At 35.8% G+C, this 26,462-nt stretch overlaps 1 protein-coding gene across 1 annotated transcript; it reads right to left on the bottom strand.

Moving 5' to 3' along the window:
* Positions 1–519: 519 nt before the first annotated feature.
* Positions 520–24,707, bottom strand: LOC138308938 (F-box only protein 9-like). Its single transcript, XM_069249995.1, has 14 exons — positions 24,567–24,707; positions 21,645–21,830; positions 20,868–20,925; positions 19,492–19,578; positions 16,147–16,177; positions 15,690–15,792; positions 14,370–14,471; positions 13,762–13,823; positions 13,144–13,229; positions 12,580–12,693; positions 10,555–10,673; positions 9,618–9,734; positions 9,107–9,186; positions 520–4,138 (listed from the first exon to the last, which is right to left on the bottom strand). Exons 1-14 carry the CDS (start codon positions 24,567–24,569, stop codon positions 4,021–4,023), a joined length of 1,266 nt encoding a protein of 421 aa, XP_069106096.1. The 5' UTR covers positions 24,570–24,707; the 3' UTR covers positions 520–4,020.
* Between the last annotated feature and the right edge of the window lie 1,755 nt (positions 24,708–26,462).

Raw genomic sequence — 26,462 nt, 5'->3', positions numbered from 1 at the left:
ATTTCATACTTTTCAGAAAAACAACATGAATTACGCTCACAAAATAATGAAGGAACAATCGTTGTCTACCCACATGGGAGTTAAATCTGTAATATGCAAAGACAGAATAAAAGCATCGTTGGAGATCCACTGTTTACTGCAATATGCTACGCTACACTTGTGTATCGTACCATCAGCTACTGTGGGTCTCTGACGATGGATTAAAGAAGCCAAGTTTTGCTGCATGGATATGTCAAGTTAGTAAAGGTAAAAAAGCCATTCCACACAAACTATATGAATGTTACAAAAAAAAAAGGTAAAATAAATACAAAATGTAACAAATTCCCAGCAAAACTAACCCAACAATGTACAAATTGTACACCGTTATACTCAATTACAGTACTGCAATCTACGTAACCATGACTACCAGTCATGTATTCAAATCTACCCTCGACTATCTGCCGAAAAACCAAAAGTACTGTGTAAGCAGGGGTGTGTATGCGTTATCTGCCCCTGTGTACCATAGAAAAAAATTATAAATCAAAAGAAAATTTTAATTCAAAATACAAAATTCTACAAGACAAACACATACACAACAATAATGACACGGCATGTAATGTTTTCCCATGCTAACTCCTCTTATTGTTTCTATGGTAACATCATTACAAAATGTTCTCCCTGCCAATTCTGGTACATGACAAACAGTGTATTTAATTCTTCTTAGTGTTACTTCCCCATTGTTTGCCAAAAGCACTTTTTCATGTTCGCTGGTAAAATCTCTAAAAACAAATTATTATAAAAATTTCTGTCTAAAACCTCCTCAAAATCTTTAAGACCTAATACAATCATCCCAATTATATATATGTGTTATCAATTAATTGTCAGGTTTTCTGTATCTACTTAATATCAGTATTGAAGTATGTTAACTTATCTAACAGAGTTGAGGACTAAGACAAAAAGTATTCATAATATCATTACTATATTTGATCCAATAAGTACTCTTGTCCCTATAAGCGCCCCTCCCCCTATTTGAGCTTTCAATTTTACCGACCTTGAATTAAATGCAGGGTCAAAACATTTAAAAAAACTTTTTTATTTTATTTTGCAAATTGATTAATTGCTAGAATACATAAATGTACATTAATTAAATGAAAGCTAAATTTGATTCCATTATGTGCCCCATTATTTTTTTTTTTTTTTTTATTCTTCAGTGCCCTGGATGCTTATTGGATCAAATATGGTAGCTATTAAATGCCCCATAAATCAAATCTCATGGATGTATCATAACAATAATATCAACTTAACAAAAGAAAAATCACTTACCGGGTATGTATTAATCCAATAATTCAATAACACATGACTTTTAAACATATTAACAAACCAATTCTATCAATAATCATGGCACTTCTAATAATTAAACTTAAAAAAAAAGTGTTATAATTAAACTAAAATTATTCATCTACCAAACCCATAATTAGGCATTAATTATTAATTAATGAATAAACATCCATTATTATTTAATATCTGGTGTGTTTTAAAGTGTAGGTAAAAAATTGATAATGTCTTCAACAGTTACTGGGTGTTTTAACTGGCAAAAAATACAAAACAAAAGAGATGCCGGTTAAAATTTGGAGATCAAGGATCATTTTAACATAGGAAGTCTTTCAGTTGGCATTCATAGCCAAAATGAATGCCAACTGAACAGAGGCAAATACCATGAAGCACACACCTCAATTATATTGGCTATGAATACCAATTGAAAGACTTTCAATGCTTAAATTTACATGTGGTAAAAATTTTATGATAAAATCCCTAAAGATTTTGCATCTATACTGAAAAAGAATCTATTATCATCAAATTAAGATGGAACAGACATTTGAACAGCCATCTTCCATGATCACTAAAAGACAATTGTGAAGTCACAATGATAATGGTAATGATGTCATATAATATGCAGGTGGCAGTTCATAGACTGATAAATGTCAACTGCTCTTGGTAAGGTTACATGGTAGAGCTGCAGTCAAAATGTAAATATTTTTTTTCATTATCATCAATAAAATATAGATGAACATTGGACAGTCTTCCTATCAAATTTTCTAAAATAGATTTAAAAGTTATAATTTTTCTAGCTATATTCTGTTTTTTCTTCCTCCAATCAAAGGGTTAAAAATTTGTTTTATACCATATCTAAATATTAAAACTGACAGTTGTACTTTTCCATTAACAAACTTTAAGATTTCTTCATTAAAATAATAAAAGTAAAATTTCATAAAGGCTTGGCCAGAAGTATATATTTTGACTACCAACAACAGTTGTGAGATTCTGTATCTTTTGATTACCAACTGTGTATTTCTCACAAATGTTTACAAAAACTTAAAAGTTTCTGGGGATAAGAATATATGACTGTGAAAAATGCTCATAAAAGCCTTATAAATAAGTAACAGAACAGTATAATTTGGTGAAAATGGAATGAAATCTGAAATGTAACAAAATGTTACTGTATTAAACTTACAGATTCTTCAATAAAAATTGGTTTACATTTAGATATTAGAAATAGCACAATGTTTTGCTGACATACATGCAGGAGGCTGAGGAAAATATATTCAACACTGAATAATACATAAAAAATGAAAAAAGAAACAATGAAAAATTGAATAATTCAACTATAAAATCATGAAAATAAGAAATGAAATGTATTAAGAAAACTACAATAAAACATGATTATGATGAACACACTTACAGCGATTCCATGGTTATAACGAAGTGATTCTCAATCCCCGTCAAGGTTCTATAAGATATGTGTAACACGTGTATAATGAACTATACTTATAACACAGTGATTTCATCAGTCCTCGGATGTTCGTTATAACCATGCTGTACTATATATGTATTCAAAATGCATTTAAAATTCAATTTCACGAGCCAAAGATCTGTAACAAAAAATGAATGCATTAAGCAAGAGTGTGTTTTTTACCGATGATTATTATTAAACTTCTATGGTTTTATCACTTTAAATCCGTTTAATCACTTTAAATCTGTTAAATAAAACAAAATGGTCAAAATTAAAACTCCCGACAGAACTGCATCACATCGAGAAGCCCCTATTTCCTGAACTGCAAAATCTTAATCTAACACATGATTCAAAAGGATCCACAAACACAATGTACATGATTTACATACAAAATTTTGATTGAATTGTCTTGTGTATGTTTTAACAAATGGACATTTCCATCATGAACTAAAATTATAATTGAATTATTTTGACCACATAATTCTTAATATCCATTTGAGAACAAATTATCTTTATTACCCAAACAAGTTTTATTTAAGTACTCTTTTTTTTTATTTTTTTTTTGCGTGAATGAAGCTTGAATATGTTTCATAACAATTTTTTCGGTTTGGAAATTATGGTTGTGAAAGTGATATTTCATATGTGCTGTTTTGATGATTAGTACAATATGTATACTGTCATATTCTTTAGACCTTTAGACAAATGAAAGTTTGTTTATGACTCAAAAGCTTCAACAGGTATTCTTATCATTAATTTTAAATTCAAATTTAAATCAGTTATTTTGGTTTGATAAATTGGACATCATTCAAGCCAGGAAAATATTATCATGATCAGACATTGGGAAGCATGATTAAATTGAAAAAATTAAATGAAAACTTAAGTACACAACATCTACTACTTACTATTTTGAGATCTAATTTCACAACAAACAATTTAATTATTTTTCAATGATTTTTCTTTTATCATAATCTAAACAATCTGTTATTTTTTAATTTTTTTTTACTGAATCATCATATAAATTAATTTCATGAGTATTGTTTCCAAGAAGATCATGACAATTGATGTTTTAAAGGAACATTGATATAAAAAATTGTGTCCCAATAGGTTCACAGGGTCATCAAGATGTTTTCAGGTCAAAGTTCAAACCTGTTGGATTCCTCTTAATCTCAATATGTTCAACAATTAGTCCATTAGGGTTTCTAGGTCAGGCATTGATGATATCGCCCTCTTCATCTGTTGTAGAATTTTGTCTAAGTCAGGGGTTCGAACATGGAGCTGTAACTCTTCACTCGGGAAAACAACAAAGGTGGATAACTCTTGTTGTTTAGCTCAAAGTCAGACACAGTCTCTGACTCGGAATCATTGATCCTGAAACAAAATAACAACAGTAACAAACAGTTACCATATTCGCCGTAATTAACCCCTCTCCCCCTTTCTGGAGAAGAGGTGAAGTTGTATAAAGGCCCCCATCCCATAGATTTATAAGTGTCTCATAAGTAAAGTTAAAAGGCATATGCATGTTTACTGTAACAGATTAATGTGTAATGAGTACAGAAAGAGTTAAAATATGGCTGATGTTTTTTCATCAACAACTTAACAATTTGGTTCACTAATAAAGGCCCCCTTTGTTACTTATTTTTTAAGCGCCCAGGGCATCTAATTGCGGCAAATACGATATTATAAAATTTGTTTCCTTGCAGAAGAGAACATAGATATTGTATAGCCGCTTTTTTTCCATGGGGATGATATTTTAACGATTTCCACTATATGATTGTGAAAATATGCACCTTATTTATTGAGAAATGATAGAATCTTTAATACCTTGGAAGCTACATCTCAGACCAATATATATAATAATTTAATTTTTCTCATTTAAGGTACAATTCAGTCTAAGAGTACATTAAAACTTGCACATATTTCGAAAACAAACCAGTTCTAATAGAAATTAGAAATTAAACATTTGACGTGTCACGCCGTAGTCACATACGAATGTATTGCAAGTGTGATAACCTTAGCCCTGTGCTACATAAAAGGTCAGAATATTTTTAAAAACGGTTTTACAGTTGTGTGTGCGGGTCTATTGAAATCTAACGGGGTATTATCATTGTTGACAATACAATAGCATGATATTAAAGAATTCACTCCCATCGCTTAAAATTTCATTTGTGGAATCGCCCCCACTTGTTTTCAAATCCGATATTTGTGCTTGAAACTATTTATTGAGTAGCTGATGATATGGCGTGTTCTCGGTTTATTGAACTTGGGTGACGTACAACACATAGCGGCCAGGGCAAGCAAGGGCAAATTCAACTAGATATGATACATTGGTTTAGTTTTGAATTTGATGATGTTTCGTAATGGAAATTTAAGTGAATTTAACTGTTACCAGATTGGACGATACAGTTGATATGAAGCCCATCCGTCCGAAAGAATAATATACTTCATGGCGCCCTAACGGGCGCTTCCATTCTATTTATCTTCCTTCCGGATGGGCTGTCATATCAAAACTGTATGTCCATCCAATTTTATTAGGGTAACAGTTTATTGCTTAAATATACGACCATATGTAAATAAAAAAAAGAAAACCCCGTGTGATTTGAATACGTAAACTATCTCTTTATTACTAGCTCTGCTGGTTGCTTTAGGGAGTCATACGAGTAAACAATAACGCCGGAACTGCAAGTGCGGTAGCTAGACTTTCGTTAAATATCTAAACTTCAATAGAAATGGATTAAATATTTTATTCACTATCTCGAAGGTATAATACCGTCATGTACCTAAAAACGTGTAGCCTTTCACCATCTGTAACATGCCCAGTCCAGCCGCGGTAGGACATGGCATGCGACAACTAACAGGTACGTGTGTATTTCAACCTTGGCTCAGATCAATCATTGCAATCTATCGGCTGAGCAATGGGATCGTAGCTCCAGGTAAGCGCCTGTTGAGTATTTCAGAAGTGGTATTTTAGTTACATTTGACTATTCCGATCTCAAAATCGAGTCCCGGGTATTCGGAATTGGGGCGGGAATCAGGTACAAGGGGATTTTTTGGGAAGTTTTATATATCTATTTAATAAAAAGGAATTCTCGTACAATTCCAGTACATGACATCCAATGATTCGGTTTATTTGAGGTGATCGGTTTATGAGAAGGTACCATCGGTTTCGAGGAGGGTCCACATGTCCCATTATGTGCCGTAATTAACCCCTCTCCTCCTTTTCTGGAGAAGAGGTGAAGTTGTATAAACGCCCCCATCCCATAGATTTATAAGTGTCTCATAAGTAAAGTTAAAAGGCATATGCATGTTTACTGTAACAGATTAATGTGTAATGAGTACAGAAAGAGTTAAAATATGGCTGATGTTTTTTCATCCACAACTTACAATTTGGTTCACTAATAAAGGCCCCCTTTGTTACTATTTTTTAAGCGCCCAGGGCACTAATTGCGGCAAATACGATATTATAAAATTTGTTTCCTTGCAGAAGAGAACATAGATATTGTATAGCCGCTTTTTTCCATGGGGATGATATTTTAACGATTTCCACTATATGATTGTGAAAATATGCACCTTATTTATTGAGAAATGATAGAATCTTTAATACCTTGGAAGCTACATCTCAGACCAATATATATAATAATTTAATTTTTCTCATTTAAGGTACAATTCAGTCTAAGAGTACATTAAAACTTGCACATATTTCGAAAACAAACCAGTTCTAATAGAAATTAGATTAGTTGGTTTTACTGTGATATGCCAGAAAAGCCCATTGTAGTAAAATGTATGTGAAATGTTCAATCGCCATAACACATAGCCTTGTATGCCGAACCCTGACCCTTGCCTGTGTAGTAAAGAATTTTTTGTCTAGAACTACTCAAATCGCTCTTACAGTTGTGTTAACATTATTAGATGCACGTTCTTGTCTGAAAATAATTTCATCAACTCTTCAGTGGTTATGTATTGCATTTGTTCAACCTGCGTGACTTTGACTCGGGTGTGGGTACAGCCTACATGTTATACCTGCTTAATCGTATTGATCAACGGTTTGGAATTTCAATGATATTAATCAAAATACTGAACAATGTTTTGGAATTTGTCAATATTTCTTGTCATATGTTTCATAAGGAATGTAGAACAATACATTTATGTCATATTTTGCTTTGTGGTTAAGTAACAACTTAACCTCACTTAATTGTCCCTTTAACAAAAATGTTTACCCACTTAAGTAACAGACTATTTGGTATTGCATATGGTGTAACACTGTGATATAGATCTGATCTATGTAGGAAATTCACCTATTTCATAACAAGTACTCATTGTAATGGACACCATTACATAGTCCCCCCAAACGCACCCCCAATTGCAGCAAAATCTGAAAAAAAGTGTGCACTATATGCGCAAAAATAATGGTAATACAAGGCTATTTTCAGAGAAATTGATTTGGCAGTAATCATGACTGTATGGCATCCATTAAAATTTTAAGTTAAAATCCCCATTTACCAATTTTCAATGAATTGCTGAAGAAAAATTTGAAAAACAGGAAGTTTTGCCCAGCGACAATCTTTTAAAATTTTTTTTCATATTGATCAGCAAGCATCCCTTAATACCCCTATATACTAATTTTTTAATTGAAATCAGAGACCAAAATATACCAAACAGGAAGTGAGCCCAGTGGCCATCTTGGAATACCAAAAATCTTTACGAAAATGTTTTTATGTTGTTCGCCTTCCCTTAAAACCCCCTGTAGACCAATTTTCATTGAGATCGGAGATCGAAACCTGAAGCAAACAGGAAATGAGCCAGCGGGCCATCTTGGAATAGCAAAATCTTTACGAAAACCTTTGCATGTTGTTCGCCATCCCCTTAAAACCCCTATATACTAATTTTCATTGAGATCGGATGATCGAAAACCTGAAAACATGGAAGTGGGCCAGCAGCCAGCTTGGAATACCAAAAAATTTCACGAAAACACTTTAGCGTCATGTGTTCGCCATCCCCTTTTAAAGAAATAAAACCCGTGGGCCAGCGGTGGCCGGAGTGGTTAACCATGTCCCTAGCCTCCCCCCCATCCCCCACATATTACCAAACAAGCCCTCCCACCTCTGTGGATTCGGTTATACAGAAATACTCATGTTGGGCATGTCTGCCAGGTACTGCTGACTTCTGTGTCGTGGTTTGTCTCCGGTATTACTACGGCTTTCATCCACCAACAAACCTGGCACGCTCCATTTCATTAACCCTGGCTGTAATATAGGACGTAAAAAATAACAAATACCAAAACTTTTAAACCCCTATATACCAATTTTCAATTGAGGATAGAAGCACCGAAACGCCTGAAAACAGGAAGTGGGCCAGCGGCCAATACTTTGGAATACTAAAATCTTTACGAAAACCTTTGCATGTTGTTCGCCATCCCTTAAAACCCGCCTATTTATCCAATTTTATTTTGTGAAAACCGAGGAAGTGGGCCAGGCCAGCAGCCATCTTGAACTAAACCAAAAATCTTTACGTGAAATTGTTTTTTTCATGTCATTATGTTCGCAATCCTTTAAAACTTCCCTCATAATACCCCCTAGACAGAACTTTTAATCTTTGAGATCGAGAGACCGAATAAAACAGGAAATCGGGGGCCTGGCGGATCCATAACTTTGGGCCTTCCCGGCCCAGGTTGGGGGAAAAAAAAACCTTTAATTTAAGCGCAAAATCCAATCACACCCACCCTAATGAATATGTATGCAGAAGTTTTGTGATAATCGGCCACCAGTAGTTTCTGAGAAAAGCTGCGGAAACCCGCGCAGCGGAAGAAACCAGAAGAAATAAGAATAAAAATAATACTAATAATAATAATAAGAAGAAACGGAGCACAAACGATATGTCCCCCCACTTCGTTTGGGGGACATAATAACCTATAAAGCTACCAGCCCACTCCCTGAAAATCTCATTATTTCTTTAACTCATTCACACCTAAAGACACACATAGCTTCTTCTAAATCAAAACCTAGACCAGTCCATTATCAAATTTCAGGGGTTAATGAGTCAAATGGTACATGGGCTTAGCTAATTGCCAAAACAATACTGAGGTAAGGATACAGTTCCAAACTTTCATTTCTGTTTCCAATTTTCCACTTTTGATAAAATCAACATTAATATACCTATTTCTCAATTTCCAACAACATGCACATCAAACTTCAGGTTTATTTCATTGAAGATGCTTAATTCCACCTAAGTATTGAAAGATCACCCCGGACTTGAATGTGAAAATGTGATAATGTATCATTCTGAAACAATGTCCAGACATACCTATACTTGATAGGATCAACAGTTATTGTATCAACTTACTTGTATCTGATATGAACCGCATACTGCAACCAGTTCAGCCGTGAATGTTTGCGTTTCCCAGCATTAGTGATCTCAAACTCCTAAACAGCAAAATGTAGAAAAATTAGATAATTTAAGATAACAACAGTCATTTCAAATATTTTAGAAAATAAATTCTTCATCTTGGAGTAGACAGATTTGAAGATGATTAGATGACCTTTGAAAATGGCCAATCAAATTGCTGCTTCCCGAATAATAACCAGGGAAAAACAGTTTGAAAAAGCTGTCATAATTATTTTCATGTATGAAGTCATCTTGTCAAAAGAGCAAAACAATGCTAAATGTATATGTATACTGGGACAAAATGATGTTTTCAATTGATGTAGCAAGGTGTATAAAATGCATTTGATCTGAAGTAAAGGTGATATAAAGGTCATCCAAACATGACCCCCCATGGGATGTTGTCAGATCCTCTATTGAATGATGTGGTTATAAGGATCTGCATTTTAATCAGATTGATTGTCTGACATACCACATGGTAGGTCTGCTCATTGCTGTGCATGTTCCTCATCTGCTCTCGGTGCCTGGAATGTTTCAGATAAGCACTGCTGCTTTCCTTGGTCTTTACCCGCTTCAGAACTCCAGTTATCTGTAACACAAGATTGAGAAAAACAACTGAAAAATAAATTCCTTTTTAAATTGAAAATTAATTTCTCTAATGTGTAAACTAGGCCATCTGCTTACTAAGGCCATAGCCACTGTCTTAAGGTAGCCCTTGAGAAGTCCATGGTCTATGACCTGTTTAGATGTCGGACTTTCCCTGTCACCAAGGATACAGTAGTAACCCTTCAGAACCTCAGACTTATTCCCTGTCATCAAGGATACGGTAGTAACCCTTCAGAACCTCAGACTTTCCCTGTCACCAAGGATACAGTAGTAACCCTTCAGAACCTCAGAGTTTCCCCTGTCACCAAGGATACGTAGTAGTAACCCTTCAGAAACCTCAGACTTTCCCTGTCACCCTAAGGATACGATACGTAGTAACCCTTCAGAACCTCATAATTTTACGGTAGTATCCCTGAACCTCACCATGTCACCAAGGATACAGTAACCTGTAGTAACCCTTCAGAACCTCAGAGTTTCCCTGTCCAAACCAAGGATACGGTAGTATCCCTTCAGAACCTCAAGTCACTAAGACTTACCATGTCACCAAGGATACGGTAGTAACCCTTCAGAACCTCAGACTTTAGTAACCCTGTCACCAAGGATAACCCTACAGTAGTAACCCTTCAGGAACCTCAGACTTTCCCTGTCACCAAGGATACAGAACCTCACGTAGGAATAAGTAACCCTTCAGAACCTCATACCTCATACCCTGTCACGAAGGATACGGTAGGTAACCCTTCAGAACCTCAGACTTTCCCTGTCACCAAGGATACGGTAGTAACCCTTCAGAACCTCAGACTTACCCTGTCACCAAGGATACGGTAGTAGCCCTTCAGAAGTCCCTGCTCCCTGGCCTGTTTAGATTTCAGCTTGCTCAACATTACCATCGGTTCATCAGAGCTTGTATGCATCAACATTACACCTGTCAATGGCAGATTTGGGGAATATAATGTTTCATATTAAATAAACATACAACAGTTACATTTTCTATTCTTGATAAAATATTTATTTCCTTCAGTGATCGAAAAATGGCATTATTTGACAAACACCTCAATAGACATTAATAAATAGATATTTTGATTTCAGATTTTTGTGTCAAGGCTGAATGATTTCATACAAAAGTAGTACATTGCATTGTACATTTTCAGAAGGTGAATCTGATGTAGCTAAGATTCAAGACTCATTAGCATATGTCAAAAAATTCTTACAAGTAATATTACTAAGTAATAATAACTGCACTTATAGAAGAATAATGGATTACCTTATGAATTCAGAGAATAAAATTAATGGAAGTTTTCTAGCCAAAAGAAAAGGACCAAATAGAGGTTATGGTAATTTGGAGCTGTGTTTGACTTACCATTGGGTAAGAACCTGACATAGCCTACCACATGTCAGGGTCAGTAGAGTGTTTGACTTACCATCAGGGATTCGAAGAACCTAGCAACCAATAGTAGTCCACCACATACCAGAGAAGAACCTAGCATATCAATAGTAGTCCACCACATACCAGAGTCAGTAGAATGTTTGACTTATCATCGGGGAAAAACCTGGCGTATCTATAGTAGCCCACCAAATGCCAGAGTCGGTAGAATGTTTGACTTACCATCAGGGTAAGAACCTGGCATATCTATAGTAGTCCACCAAATGCCAGAGTCGGTAGAATGTTTGACTTACCATCAGGGAAGAACCTGGCATATCTATAGTAGTCCACCAAATGCCAGAGTCGGATAGAATGTTTGACTTACCATCAGGGAAGAACCTGGCATATCTATAGTAGATCCACCAATGCCAGAGTCGGTAGAATGTTTGACTTACCATCAGGGAAGAACCTGGCTATTATCTATAGTAGTAGTTCACCAAAAATGCCAGAGTCGGTAGAATGTTTGACTTACCATCGGGGAAGAACCTGGCATATCTATAGTAGCCCACCACATGCCAGAGTCGGTAGAATGTTTGACTTATCATTGGGGAAGAACCTGGCATATCTATAGTAGCCCACCGAATGCCAGAGTCGGTAGAATGTTTGACTTACCATCGGGGAAGAACCTGGCATATCTATAGTAGTCCACCAAATGCCAGAGTCGGTAGAATGTTTTGACTTAACCATCGGGGAAGAACCTGGCATATCTATAGTAGTTCCACCAAATGCCATTGCAGAGTCTAGTAGAATGTTTGACTTACCATCGGGGAAGAAATATAAAATTAAAACCTGGCATATCTATAGTAGTCCACCAAATGCCAGAGTCCGGTAGAATGTTTGACTTACCATCGGGGAAGAACCTGGCATATCTATAGTAGTCCACCAAATGCCAGAGTCGGTAGAATGTTTGACTTACCATCGGGGAAGAACCTGGCATATCTATAGTAGTCCACCACATGCCAGAGTCGGTAGAATGTTTGACTTACCATCGGGGAAGAACCTGGCATATCTATAGTAGCCCACCACATGCCAGAGTCGGTAGAATGTTTGACTTACCATCGGGGAAGAACCTGGCATATCTATAGTAGTCCACCACATGCCAGAGTCGGTAGAATGTTTGACTTACCATCAGGGAAGAACCTGGCATATCTATAGTAGCCCACCACATGCCAGAGTCTGTAGAATGTTTGACTTACCATCAGGGAAGAACCTGGCATATCTATAGTAGTCCACCAAATGCCAGAGTCGGTAGAAAATGTTTGACTTATCATTGGGGAAGAACCTGGCATATCTATAGTAGCCCACCAAATGCCAGAGTCGGTAGAATGTTTGACTTACCATCGGGGAAGAACCTGGCATATCTATAGTAGCCCACCACATGCCAGAGTCTGTAGAATGTTTGACTTACCATCGGGGAAGAACCTGGCATATCTATAGTAGTCCACCACATGCCAAGGCCGGTAGAATCCATCCAGACTTTTCTCACCCGGTCTGGTATAGGTACACTTACAGATGTAGCAACCTACGCAAAGTAAATTTAGAAATAAATAAACATTTTTTTTTATCAGTTAAGAACTTCTAACAAGAGGCCAAGATGACCTGTATCGCTCAACTGGTTGGTAATGCCAAGTTATGTTATGAATACAGGCTCACAGTTTCCTTTCTAAATGAATTAAAATATTTACCTCTATTTCCCCTATCAGGCCCCGCTCCTCCTACCCCTGCGGGGTGAGAGAAAAATTTACGCAAACTCTGTTCCCTTTCCTCAAGGATGTTTCGGGCTAAATTTGGTTACAATCAATGCAGAACTCTATGACTAGTAGCGATTTAAAGGAAATGTTGATGGACGAACCTTTGAGTTTTGACTTAAAGGTGCATTTTTTATTATGGGAAATCAGGGCCAGTGGCTGTTATTAGGACAGTCAAACAAAAACAGACAATTTGAGAAACTGTACAATTCTTGGACGCTTACCATGAAAGAGAAGATGTGGCCTTTCAATGTACATCATCCTCCAGCTTCCAAACTTCTTACAGCTGCCACAGTTCACTCCCCATAATCTACACAAACATTGGACACAAATTTTTGTTTCAATTTTTGCACTGATTCCAACAAATTATGCTAGGTTTTGGTGGACTAAAATTAGGGTTAGAATGTCACCTTCATGGATCTACCAGAGATTAGATAATGATTTTTAGTTTTAACACAAGATAAAGTATATTTATAAGTTGAAGATTTTTTTGGGGAAATTTATGCAAGAAATTATTTAAGATTTTGATGGACTAAAATTAACAACTTACTATTAATTATTATTATTATTGATATATAACAGAAGCCTACATTTGTATTTTGAACAGTAGACTTTCTGATCTATGGAACTATAACATTAGAAAATAACTTATTCATGTACGTATTACGTATCAGGATTACAATTCTTATTTTTTCTTTTGATAACCAATGACAGCTCGTTTTCATATGAGCAGTTTGATACCAGGTTCCAACCATAAGAGTACTTTAATTTTTTTCTGGGTAAAAATTCTCTCTTTTTATCACTGGAGAATAATTTAATGACTAGTTTACAAGAAAACTTACTTCAAACACACATGTCGCCAGATTTCTTCATCCCGGGCACACAAGTAGAATCCACGACAAACCTGAAATTTATGAAGTAAAATACTAAGATGCTACAGTAACAATGAACGAACTTCTGGATATTCACACTGAACCAAAGGGAAAGCAAAAATTACTTGTTTCTGGATGTAAGCCTGTCAATCGACAAGGTGAAAGGCGAGTGGCTTAACCATCTATCATGGCTGAAGTTGTAATTGATATGAAGATACAGAGTAATTGACCTAAAAAGACCTTAATTATCACAGTTATCATTATTCTGTCATATTGTAGTGTTTATTGTCATACCGAAAATCTGTATGACAATGAGACACTGTACTCCTCATTACTAAAGGATTTCAAACTCGTTACAATCTAATGAAGAAGGGCTGCATATAAACAAAACTCTTATGATAGAGATGTCTTAGTAACATAAATCAATGTAAATCATCTACACATGTAAAGTTGAAAAACTTTCTCAGTAAATCAGATACCGGAAGTCACAACAAGATCTAGTGTTGCACAAGACCGTATTAAAAGTGGCCAAGTTTTTGGCAATGAGTAGGAGGGTGTTGGTATAAACATTAACAAACCTGTGACAGGTTCTCCAGGGATTTCATATCCATATCAGAGGTCACAATCCACTTGAATACAAGGATAAGGACTTCAATGGGTAGACAGGAAATATGGGACGACTGGAAAAAATAGGTTATCCATAATATTCATTCGTAAGCATATTATCATATATATTCATTCATTCATAAGAATATTATTAAAAACAAGAGCTGTTGGAGAACAGCAAAACTCGCCTATTCAGAAGAAGTTGATGTTCAAGTATTTACTATGTAAACATGGAAATATGACAAATTAACAGACTCAAAAACCCCCTAAAAGGCCCCAAATTGGTTGTATTATCACATTCAGCATCCATACACATTAGGAAAATAAAATCATAAACATTTATGATGACTTATGCTTAAACAATTGACAAAATAGAAACTTGCTCAAAAACTTTAACATGGAAATATGACAAATTAACAGACTCAAAAACCCCCTTAAGGGCCCCAAATTGGTTGTATTATCACGTTCAGCTTCCATACACATTAGGAAAATAAAATCATAAACATTTATGATGACTTATGCTTAAACAATTGACAAAATAGAAACTTGCTCAAAAACTTTAACATGGAACTATGTCAAATTAACAGACTCAAAAACCCCCTTAAGGGCCCCAAATTGGTTGTATTATCACGTTCAGCATCCATACACATTAGGAAATAAAATCATAAACATTTATGATGACTTAAGCTTAAACAATTGACAAATTAGAAACTTGCTCAAAAACTTAAACATGGAAATATGACAAATTAACAGACTCAAAAAACCCCTAAAGGGCCCCAAATTGGTTTTATTTATCACGTTCAGCATCCATACACATTAGGAAAATAAAATCATAAACATTTATGATGACTTAAGCTTAAACAATTGACGAAACAGAAACTTGCTCAAAAACTTTTAACGTGAAATGGGACGCCAACGCTGACGCCGACGCCGGGGTGACAACATTAGCTCCCCCTATTCTTCGAATAGGCGAGCTAAAAAATAAGAAAAAAATTCACAAAAATAAGTTTGAGTCAAAATAAAGTTTCCAATTCTTATCAATATTTTTTTTCATGTCAATTTTACACTGCAGATATATTGCCCGAGTGTGTTACTATGTAATTATCACAGATGTACATGTATGTGTATCATAACAGAAATTTGATCATTCGAATTGAATCATTTTGGTTTTAAAATGTCAACATATTTCATTTTTTGCAACATGTGCAATAATCGATTCAAAGAAGTTTGTTTAAAGTATGTTAAAAGTCATATATTCCCTGAGTAATGGATGTCACTCTAGAGTTACCTACCCTTTGTTCATACTCGGGAAGACAGATGGTGTTGTCATCCTCCTGCACTCTTATCCTTTGTAAATGGTAAACCAGGTCGTCTTCAACGTCATCGAAGTCAACACTGGCGGAGAAAGACAAATAGTTGATGAGAAAATTCATCTGAAAAACTACTTATGTGAACACATGACAAGGAAATAATGATTTTTCTGTCAAATCATTATATTTGAGGGGGTTGAATTTTTGTAGTTTTCAGTTTTTGACCTGAATCAACAAAAATATGTCCTCATGAAATTTGATCTATTTCATGGACGTACAAAAACGTACAAGTATTAGGTCAGTTATATAGAAGAACAGACATATTTCCAATACAATCATGATCATCTATTTCTTCTTGGCCATAAATAATATACTGCTCCAGGTACATATGCAGTATTGCATCACCTCAAATTACATGAAGTTAACAAATGTTTCCTACCTGCCAATTGAGCTTTCACTTTCTTGTCTCACTGTGTCAAAGAGAGATTACAATCAAGAATGAATCCTTATAAAAATAGCCATTAATGCATGAATATTGCACCATACCAGCTGTAGCACAATGATTCTTAATTTAGATACAATATTCTTAACTTTTTCTTCAGGAAGAAACAAAGGTGGCTCATATTTGAATTCTAAACTTACATGTGGCATTTCAATCACCAGACACTATACTGTATGCAACTTTCTTTCCACATGCAATTTACTTCCACAAATTTTGCAATCAAAGTCAATTTGCGAATGTTTATCTTAGTATGTTATTGAGAATTACATCCATGGAAGTTAATCTTCCCCAACTAGTAATAAAATGGAAATCTTGTTAGTAGCCACACAGGAAAGTTGATTATATGTACCAATCTAATTAAAATTAGACTTGTAATTCTGCACAACTAACAATGTGTTACGATATCGTCCAATACAAGTTCTAGCAGCATCCTATTCGTGGTACATGTATCTTATAAAATAGTGAATTACAGGTACTTGCCCATTTAAAAGAAGATATAATCATAGATTTTGCAGCAAATAGAAATGAGAATTTAACACATATTGCGATCATCATCTAAATTAATAAATTATATACAATTCAATTGATAGCATGCAGTCACAGCAGCTGTAAACTTTTCTCTCTCTTTCCCACCACACCACCACCTAAGTTGACAGCCTTTCCTGTAAGCTTATCTCTCTTTCCCCATCTCACCACCTAAGTTGACACCTTTCCTGTAACAGTTAATCTCTCTTTCCCCACCCCACCAACTAAGCTTGTACACCTTTCCTGTAAGTTTTAATCTCTCTTTTCCCCACCCCACCACCTAAGTTGACACCTTTCCTGTAAGCTAATCTCTCTTTCCCCACCCCACCACCTAAGTTGACACCTTTCCTGTAAGCTAATCTCTCTTTCCCCACCCCACCACCTAAGTTGACACCTTTCCTGTAAGCTAATCTCTCTTTCCCCACCCCACCACCTAAGTTGACACCTTTCCTGTAAGCTTATCTCTCTTTCCCCACCCCACCACCTAAGTTGACACCTTTCCTGTAAGCTAATCTCTCTTTCCCCACCCAAAACCTAACAGTTGACACCTTTCCTGTAAGCTATTATCATCTCTTTCCCCACCCCCACCACCTAAAGTTGACACCTTTCCTGTAAGCTAATCTCTCTTTCCCCACCCACCACCTAAGTTGAAACACCTTTCCCGTAAGCTAATCTCTCTTTCCCACCCCAACCACCTAAGGTGACCCTTGCCTGTAAGCACCACCCCATGCCACTAAGTTGACGACCTTTCCAGTAAGCTAATCTCTCTTTCCCCACCCCACCACCTAAGTTCGAACACCTTTCCAGTAAGCTAATCTCTCTTTCCCCACCCCACCACCTAAGTTGACAGACACCTTTCCTGTAAGCTAATCTCTCTTTCCCAACCCCACCCACCTAAGTTGACACCTTTCCTGTAAGCTAATACTCTCTTTCCCACCACACCCACCCTTTCCTGTAAGCTAATCACCTAAGTTGACACCTATCACTGTAGAGCTTATCTCTCTTATCCCCACACCCAAACCACCTAAGTTGACACCTTTCCTGTAAGCTAGTCCTCTTCACCTTTCCGTAAGCTAATCTCTCCTTTCCCCACCCCACCACCTAAGTAAGCCTGTAAGCTCTCACTCTCTTTCCCCATCTCTCTTTTCACCACCCCACCATCTAAGTTGACATCCTATCCATGTAAGCTTATCTCTCTCCCCCCCATTCCTCCTTCCCTATACATAAGCTAACAACCTTGCCAGTAAGCACCTAAGGTTGACACCTTTCCTTAAGTAATCCTCTCTTTCCCCAATCCAATCTTAAGCTTAATCTCTCTTTCCAACCCACCACCTAAGTTGACCACCTTTTTCCCTGTAATCTAATCACTCGTTCCCCAACCCACCACCAAAGTTGACCCCTTTCCTGAAAGCTAATCTCCTCTTTCTTTCCACACCCACTTTCCTGTAACCTAAGCTTGACACCTTTCCTGTATAGCTAATCTCTCTTTCCCAACCCCACAACCTAAGTTGACACCTTTCCTGTAAGCTTATCTCTATGTTGACTTTCCTGTAAGCCACTCTTTCCCCACCCCACCAGCCTAAGTTGACTAACCTTTCCTGTAAGCATTATCACTCTTTCCCCACCCCAGCCCCCCATCCCCCCCCACCTAAGTTTGACACCTTATCCCTGTAAGCCTAATCACTCTCTTTCCCCCACCCCACCAATCTAATTTGACACCTTTCCTGTAAGCAAATCACCGTTCTGTAAACTTCCCCCACACCACCACCTAAGTTGACACCTTTCCTGTAAGCTTATCTCTCTTTCCCCCATCTCACCACCTAAGTCGACACCTTTCCCTGTAAGTTAATCTCTCTTTCCCCCACCCCACCACTTAAGCTGTCACCTTTCCTGTAAGCTAATCTCTCTTTCCCCACCCCACACCACCTAAGTTGACACCTTACCTGTAAGTTAATCTCTCTTTCCCCACCCAAAACCTAAGTTGACACCTTTCCTGTAAGCTTATCTCTCTTTCGCCACCCCACCACCTAAGTTGACACATTTCCTGTAAGCTAATCTCTCTCTTCTCTTTACCCACCCCACCACCTAAGTTGACACCTTTCCTGTAAGCTAATCTCTCTTTCCCCAACCCACCACCTAAGTTGACACCTTTCCTGTAAGCTGATCATCTTTTGTAGTGTAATCTGTCAAAACTGGTCCTTATCTAAAATGAATCCCTGTCTATACCAGCATAACATTGTATTAGATTTTCCTCCTTAATTATAATAATTCAATCTGTACAATCCTGAAGCCTGTCTACCTCGGCCAAATATGCTGGTCCCCATGACATCTAGTTTAGACAAAATACAGTGTACAAAGTTTTGTTTAAGTGAATAGTCGAGCAAAATAATCTAAATGCGTTCATTGGCCTTCCAAAAGTCCATACATATCAAAATGATGGCCAAGTTCTGCTTACGTTGTCCTCAGTTTTGACCATTGAAATTATTGAAAAGCCATGTGTAAATTTTTGCACTGCTCTTTGAAAACGAGGCTGCATAGGAATTTCAAAAGGATATAGCCAGTCGGGAGGACATTTTAGGATTCCTATAATATAGATGAACTTCTTCGCATGCCAAGTGATTTTGATGGGAAATTTTATTTTTCTATTCCTTATGAACACCATTTTGACAGACTTTAGCGACTATTCACTTTAATTTGTTTTTTTTATTTCTATTTTATGGATAAAAGTAATTTACTCCTTTGATATGACCATCATACCTCGTCGTGGCCGGATAAGACTGGAGTAGTCGATCCTCATTTCTATATCAGGTACAAGGTGCATGGCTCGTTTATAGAACGATATCGCTGTAAATACAAACAATCAGGATCGTCAAGAACGCTTATAAAATCAAATTGATTTACCGGTATATTGGAATTTCATTTCTTTAAATTATGCTTGAAATAAAAATGTATGTCTACTATTAAAGAAAATAAATATATTAAATGATATCATTCACATTTGTATTAATGTTATGGTATTCACCTTGAAGCATTTGATTAATAAAAGTTTCATTTGTAATAATTAGACAATGTCAGAAACCCTGGCTCTATATCTTTGGGTTTCCGAAGTTTCATGCAGAAAAGCAGGTATTATATGTAAGCCTTAATTAAGCATCAATACAATATTATACAAATATAGCATTTTGATTTCGGTCAATACATGGTTATATCGACCAAAGAAAAAATATTGACCAAGGACGTAGCTAGACCGAGGTCAATATTTTTTCTGATATAACCATGTATTGACTGAAATCAAAATGCTATAATCGTTTTATTATTTTTCTGTATTTTTTTAAATATCTTATGATTTTGTAACAATTATAATTTAAAAACATATGAAAACAGTATCAATTGATGCACTTCACGCTTTTATTACATGCACCCGGTACATGCGTGTTTGTAAATTGCATACATGTACATGTACTCCATTATACATGTAGTTCTATAGCTTTAAGGACACAGTCAATTAAATGTATGGTTTAATTTGTTCTCTGTTGAAATAATCCACTTCGACGTCAAACATATTATACATTCTCTTATGCTTAGTCCTCCATTCGATAAATAAAAATCGTACACATACAGTAGGATTAGCCTCCGCCTAATGTTGTAACTAGCCTAGGTGGAATTAAAAAAAAAAAACATCAAACGTATTCACCATTCAATAGCTCCAGATGCTTAATGAATGTTTTTAGATTATTTCCTACTCTCCTACCGTGTTTATGTTAAAAATTTCAAAGCTTAAACTGTAGTCATCAGCTGGAAGTCATCATCATCTTTGTTAGAAACCGAAACAATCAACGTCATCTGTCACATTTTGTGGTTACGCTTCAAACTCAGGTCATCAAAGCATTTGTTTCAAAGTGCCAGGAACACGAAGCATTTTGGTAACATATACGATAACTTTATCTAAAAATAACTGTGCAATATACTTTTTCTATAAACTACTTCCGGAAAAATCATACAATATAGTTTTTTATCGGTGATCACATGGCGTGTTTTTGACCAATGAGAAGTGACAAAAAATCGAGAAAAATAATAATTTTCAATATTCATTTTTTTTCAATATCTATATAACTTGATCTACATGTATATACCTTCATACAGTGAGCCCGCCTGTTCGGCTTTCATGCCCTGGAGGAATAGCACTTTTGCCTGCAATAATACATCACAAAGATTCAATATAAAGAATTTATCTCTATCTAACAGGAAATTTTCATCATATATCTTTTACCGAAGTATCATATTAATGAATTAATGACTGAATGCATGCCATGACATCAGAGTGAACTCCCAGCCAATATCTGAAACTAGTAACTCATTATTGTGATATCATGCAGATTATGTGAGAAATTGATATGTATTATTATATCAAAAGGAAAATCTAAACTTTTCACCATCTGACCATTTTTGCCTTGACATTGCCGTCCCTATTTCAACTGAACTATATATTTCAGGGGGATGTTGAGGTTGAGTGGTGAAGAAATCACATCATATTACCAAAAACCCTCCACTTCTGGGTTACAAGTTTGAATCCCAAGTGAGGCAGTTGCCAGATGCTGACAAATGGTCCGTGGTTTTTTCTCCAGGTAATTTGGTTTTCCATCACCACCTCCTACAGGCACATCCTTAAATGACCCTTGTTGTAAAATCAACATCAAACTAAAACAAACTTAAATCTCAAGTGAGGAAGTTGCCAGGTAGGTGCTGACAAATGGTCAGTGGTTTTTCTCCGGGTACTCTGGTTTTCCACCACCACCTCCTACAGACACATCCTTAAATGACCCTGGTTGTTAAAACGACGTCAAACTAAACCGATTTAGAAATATTTTGGAAATGAAAAGTATGCTGCATATCCAACCAGCTCCACCTACTTGTTCCTCTGTGTCAGGGTTGACACTAGGTCCACCCTCTTTCAGCTTCAACTCTTTAGCTTGCTGCTGAATCTCATTCTGCCAGTTCTCACGGAAGTTTTCCAGCTGGCTTTCAATGTCCGGAGGTTCATCGGGAACTTCGAGACTCTCCTCGTCAACATTGGGGAGTTGTATTAAGTCACCATCCTGTATTTAAGAAAAGAATTACTAGTATTTAGAAAAAGGAAAGATAATTATATTACTACAAATGAAGAAAACTAAAATGTTTATGAATACCAGTCTCAGAATGAGTATTTCTTAGTTTTATACTGGTGCACAACTGCATGATCATATGAAAGTGTCAAAGTTGTGCTTTAAAAAGTGTGAAGAAAGACGAATTGATATCATATCTTACAATCAACTCAATGTATGAAATGGCAGCTACACTGTAGCTATATAGCATTAAGGTAAAAGTTTAACAGTTCTATATCAGTCAAGTCACTGACGACTTGCAGGAGCTAGCAATATGATAACAAAATGTAGCAATTGTAAGTCTCAGATCTAGATTATCTGGCTAGGGTTCAGAGATCCTGGGTTCAAACACTAGTCTGGCATTTTCCAGTCCTTCCTTCCAACTTTGTTGACTTAAAGCTCAGACTATTTTTGAGGTGAAAAATAAAACTAGGAAAGAAGAGTGCAATGTTTCTGGATTGTGCAGATTATATTAATTATATACCTCCATAATACAATCGACCAGGTAGAGCATATGTAGCATTAGCTGCAATATTGTAGCTCAAAAGACTTTTTGACAGAAAATGGTGTCGTCTTTAGAGCTACAATTGGTGCCTATTACTGCTAATGGAGCAAAGTAATGGTCATGCAAATCGTTATAAAACGTTTATTTGCATTTCATCTTACTTGTTCAATATCGCTTACTTACTAGGCAATAAAACTGAACCACATAGATTATCAAATTCCCACCGAGGCATTAGTTTTTTACGTAATACATATGAAGGTCTTTCTGAAGGGGATTTTTACGGCAAGTCCAGAAATTCATTCTAATGTAGCATCAATGGTCAGGTATATGTACAAAGTGTTAAGTTTGGAAAGACCAAAGATTTTGTATATGATGTGTAAGAGTAACAGAAATTGATGTAAAATGAACACTGTAAATTCTGATTGCCCCATTGTATAATTACATTTGTTTAAAATTACAGTTACAACTGAATATGAAAAACCAGTCTGTAAACATTATATACACTGTAAACATTATATAACACTGATGATTCTGCATTTATTTGGGTGGAATGTCATTATATAGCCAGTCTGTGTCCAAACCCTTCTGTATTTAAATTGGACAGTGTCGTCTTTTGAAACAATGTGTTAAATCAATACGTCCTCACGTATTCATGTGAATACCCATGCAAGAGTGTAGTTTGTACCCAACACAACAACCTACAAATGTTTATATACATACGTTACTTGTGACGTTACATTTTTATTTTATAAGAAATGAAACAAATGTAGCTGGAGAAAACTAGAGTTCGATCTATCATATCCAAAACGATGTAACTTCTAACATTATTAGAGCATCTTCTAGTATAGATTGAGTTAGACAAACGACTTTCGGCAACCTATAGGGTTAGCATTTTAAATTGCAAGCAACATATTTTCATTACAGCCAGCTGTAGTACAGGTACATTATGTACCTTGCACTATCACAAGCTCACAAATTATAAAATGGCTTCCAACAGAATCGTTGAAATTGTTAGGAATATCAATCCTCATAGTATTGTTTAATTTCCATATTCTTTCCAATCAAAAGGTTAAGCTTCCGAAGCCCACTTAACTTTTTGGGAAGCTAACACTCGTTGCTACGCTGCTTGAGGCGTAGCAGTTAGAATCGGATGCAAATCACGCCATCTTGCAGGATAGCCATGTAGCAAGAACGCTTGATTCAGATGGATGTTTGGTGTGTTACAAGCACTGCGTGTTGAAGTAATATTAAAATGAATTATGGAAACAGACTTTAATCTGTCCGGATTTGGACGCCATCTTCCTGATAAAGCATGGTCACATGTGCGCTTCCATCTGTTAATTAGAATTTGGTAATAAGGATTTTCTAGAAATTAATCGGGCATTTTAATTAAATCTGGTTTCATTTACAGATGGAACAAATATATCTGTAGTAGTATACCATGTTCGAGACATTACTTTTATATTTCATATTTAATTTAGATCACCATCGTGTAACATTAATAATCAGACATATGTCACATATATATTATCAACAGGACATGGAACATACTAAAATGCGGGATGACAGTATATACTGAAAGCGGAATGAAAACGGACCATAGAAAAACAGAAACATATTAGATTAAGTTCAATATTTTCTTTGCCTTTTCTCTGAGCTTAGCAATCTCTACATAAAACCCTTTTTAATTTGTTGGAAGCAAAAGTATTATTAAAACTGTTCGTCTGTACTATAGAACTGGCTACCTTGCACTAACACAAGCTCATACACAAATTATAAAATGGCTTTCAACAGAACAATTAAAATTGCTAAAAAAATATCTTAATATCCATTGTTTAATTTCCATATTCTGTCCAATCAAAGGGTTAAAATTAAGCTTCCGCGTTGCCCACCTAACTTTTTGGGAAGCTAATACTTGTGTTTTAGGCCTTGAAGAAACGAAACGTATGTAGCCGGAGAAAACTAGGATTCAATCTATAATATCCAAATCGATGTAACTTCTAACATTCATAGCGTGTCTTCTGGATTGAGTTAGACAAACAACTTGCGGCAATCTGGTAGAGCTAGCATTTTATAATATGCATGTGCAACATATTTCATGTATTTATGCAATGTTAGTCACCAAGTTACACGTAAAATAACGAATGCCATTTCATGAACTATGTAAAATCTGTGAGATAGTTTACCATTGTGCCTGAATGTATGTATCCTCAGGCGAATAGATCTCGGAAAGAATAGCAGATAACCCAAATTTTAAACATTCTTGCTCTTTTCACCGCTGCCATTTTCCCAGACTCGGAAGTATAATTTGGAACCTTTCGGATGTTTACATTTCACGTAGCCTTAAAAGGTTTACGCCTTTGATACAAGGACCAAAATTAACAATATAGATAACATCTGGGTTATTGATCAGAAAAAAGCGCGGTAAATTCAACGTCGCCGTTCAACTCCACTTCAACTGACAAGTGCCCTAGTTGTGCCTTTTAATATTGCTGACTATCCATGTTCGGTGTTTTTCTGTTACCATGGAAACTTAATAAAAAAACAAGAGCTGTTGGAGAACGGCAAAGCTCGCCTATTCAGAAGAAGCTGATGTTCAAGTATTTACTATTTAAACATGGAAATATGACAAATTAACAGACTCAAAAAAACCTAAAGGGCCCCAAATTGGTTGTATTATCACGTTCAGCATCCATACACATTAGGAAAATAAAATCAAAAACGTTTATGATGAATTAAGCTTCAACAATTGACAAAATAGAAACTTGCTCAAAAACTTTAACATGGAAATACATTTTTGTATGAAAAATTAACAGACTCAAAAACCTCCTAAAGGGCCCCAAATTGGTTGTATTATCACGTTCAGCATCCATACACATTAGCAAAATAAAATCATAAACATTTATGATGACTTAAGCTTAAACAATTGACAAAATAGAAACTTGCTCAAAAACTTTAACATGGAAATACATTTTTGTATGACAAATTAACAGACTCAAAAACCTCCTAAAGGGCCCCAAATTGGTTGTATTATCACGTTCAGCATCCATACACATTAGGAAAATAAAATCATAAACATTTATGATGACTTAAGCTTAAACAATTGACAAAATAGAAACTTGCTCAAAAACTTTAACATGGAAATACATTTTTGTATGACAAATTAACAGACTCAAAAACCTCCTAAAGGGCCCCAAATTGGTTGTATTATCACGTTCAGCATCCATACACATTAGGAAAATAAAATCATAAACATTTATGATGACTTAAGCTTAAACAATTGACGAAATAGAAACTTGCTTAAAAACTTTAACGTGAAATGGGACGGCAACGCTGACGCCGACGCCGACGCCGGGGTGACAACATTAGCTCCCCCTATTCTTCGAATAGGCGAGCTAAAAATTATTGGTTCCTTTAGTTTCCGGTCTTTAACTCCAAAACCATAAAACGCAGCTCCATATGTAACTTTCTATGAACTATGAATGACAAAACTCTTGTGAGAGTTATTCCCCTTGTACTCATGCACGTGATATGTACTGATATTGATCAATGGAAAGAGTGATTTATGAATGGGTTTCTTTTACTACACATAGCAACGCGAAGTATGTCCAGGGGGTACTGTCTTTAAATTCCTTTGCGGACCACAGTTTTGATGATTTCATTTTTCAATGAAATCCATCGTGTTTATTAATAAAATATAAACATTTTCACCGCACGCCGATTTCGGGAAATTCGGCGGCTTTTTTTATATTACAGCTAATGCAATCCAAACAATCAGTACGTTATCACACATGTACCTTTCATTTTAACTATAAACAAACTCCATAAACAAATGTTGAAGTAATATACAAAATACATAACAAAATTTAATTGTCACGAATTATTTTGGATTTGCTGTTAGTTTACTTTTATGGTATTTTGTTTCATTTTTACGATACATTCACCGCATATCGTTTTTCAGAAATATGACGTGTTGGAAAAGGTATTTAAATTAAGAGTTCGTGATAATCAGAAACATATCTTAGAGAGGCAGATGTACCTTTATATGTGCTTAAGGGTTTTTAGATTCACTATACTTACAC

The sequence above is a fragment of the Argopecten irradians genome, chromosome 15, assembly GCF_041381155.1.
Source record: "Argopecten irradians isolate NY chromosome 15, Ai_NY, whole genome shotgun sequence".
Classification (NCBI taxonomy): Eukaryota; Metazoa; Mollusca; class Bivalvia; order Pectinida; family Pectinidae; genus Argopecten; species Argopecten irradians.
Note: the sequence above shows the minus strand (reverse complement) of the source record. Positions and strands in the feature narration are given on the sequence as shown.

Bases quoted from the DNA above. Each gene is read 5' to 3' on its own strand.
- LOC138308938 (XM_069249995.1), bottom strand. The intron at 15,793-16,146 runs GTAGGAAACATT...TTTCTCCGCCAG, and splicing joins AGTGAAAGCTCAATTGGCAG to TGTTGACTTCGATGACGTTG. The intron at 14,472-15,689 runs GTAGGTAACTCT...TATTTTTTCCAG, and splicing joins TTCCCGAGTATGAACAAAGG to TCGTCCCATATTTCCTGTCT.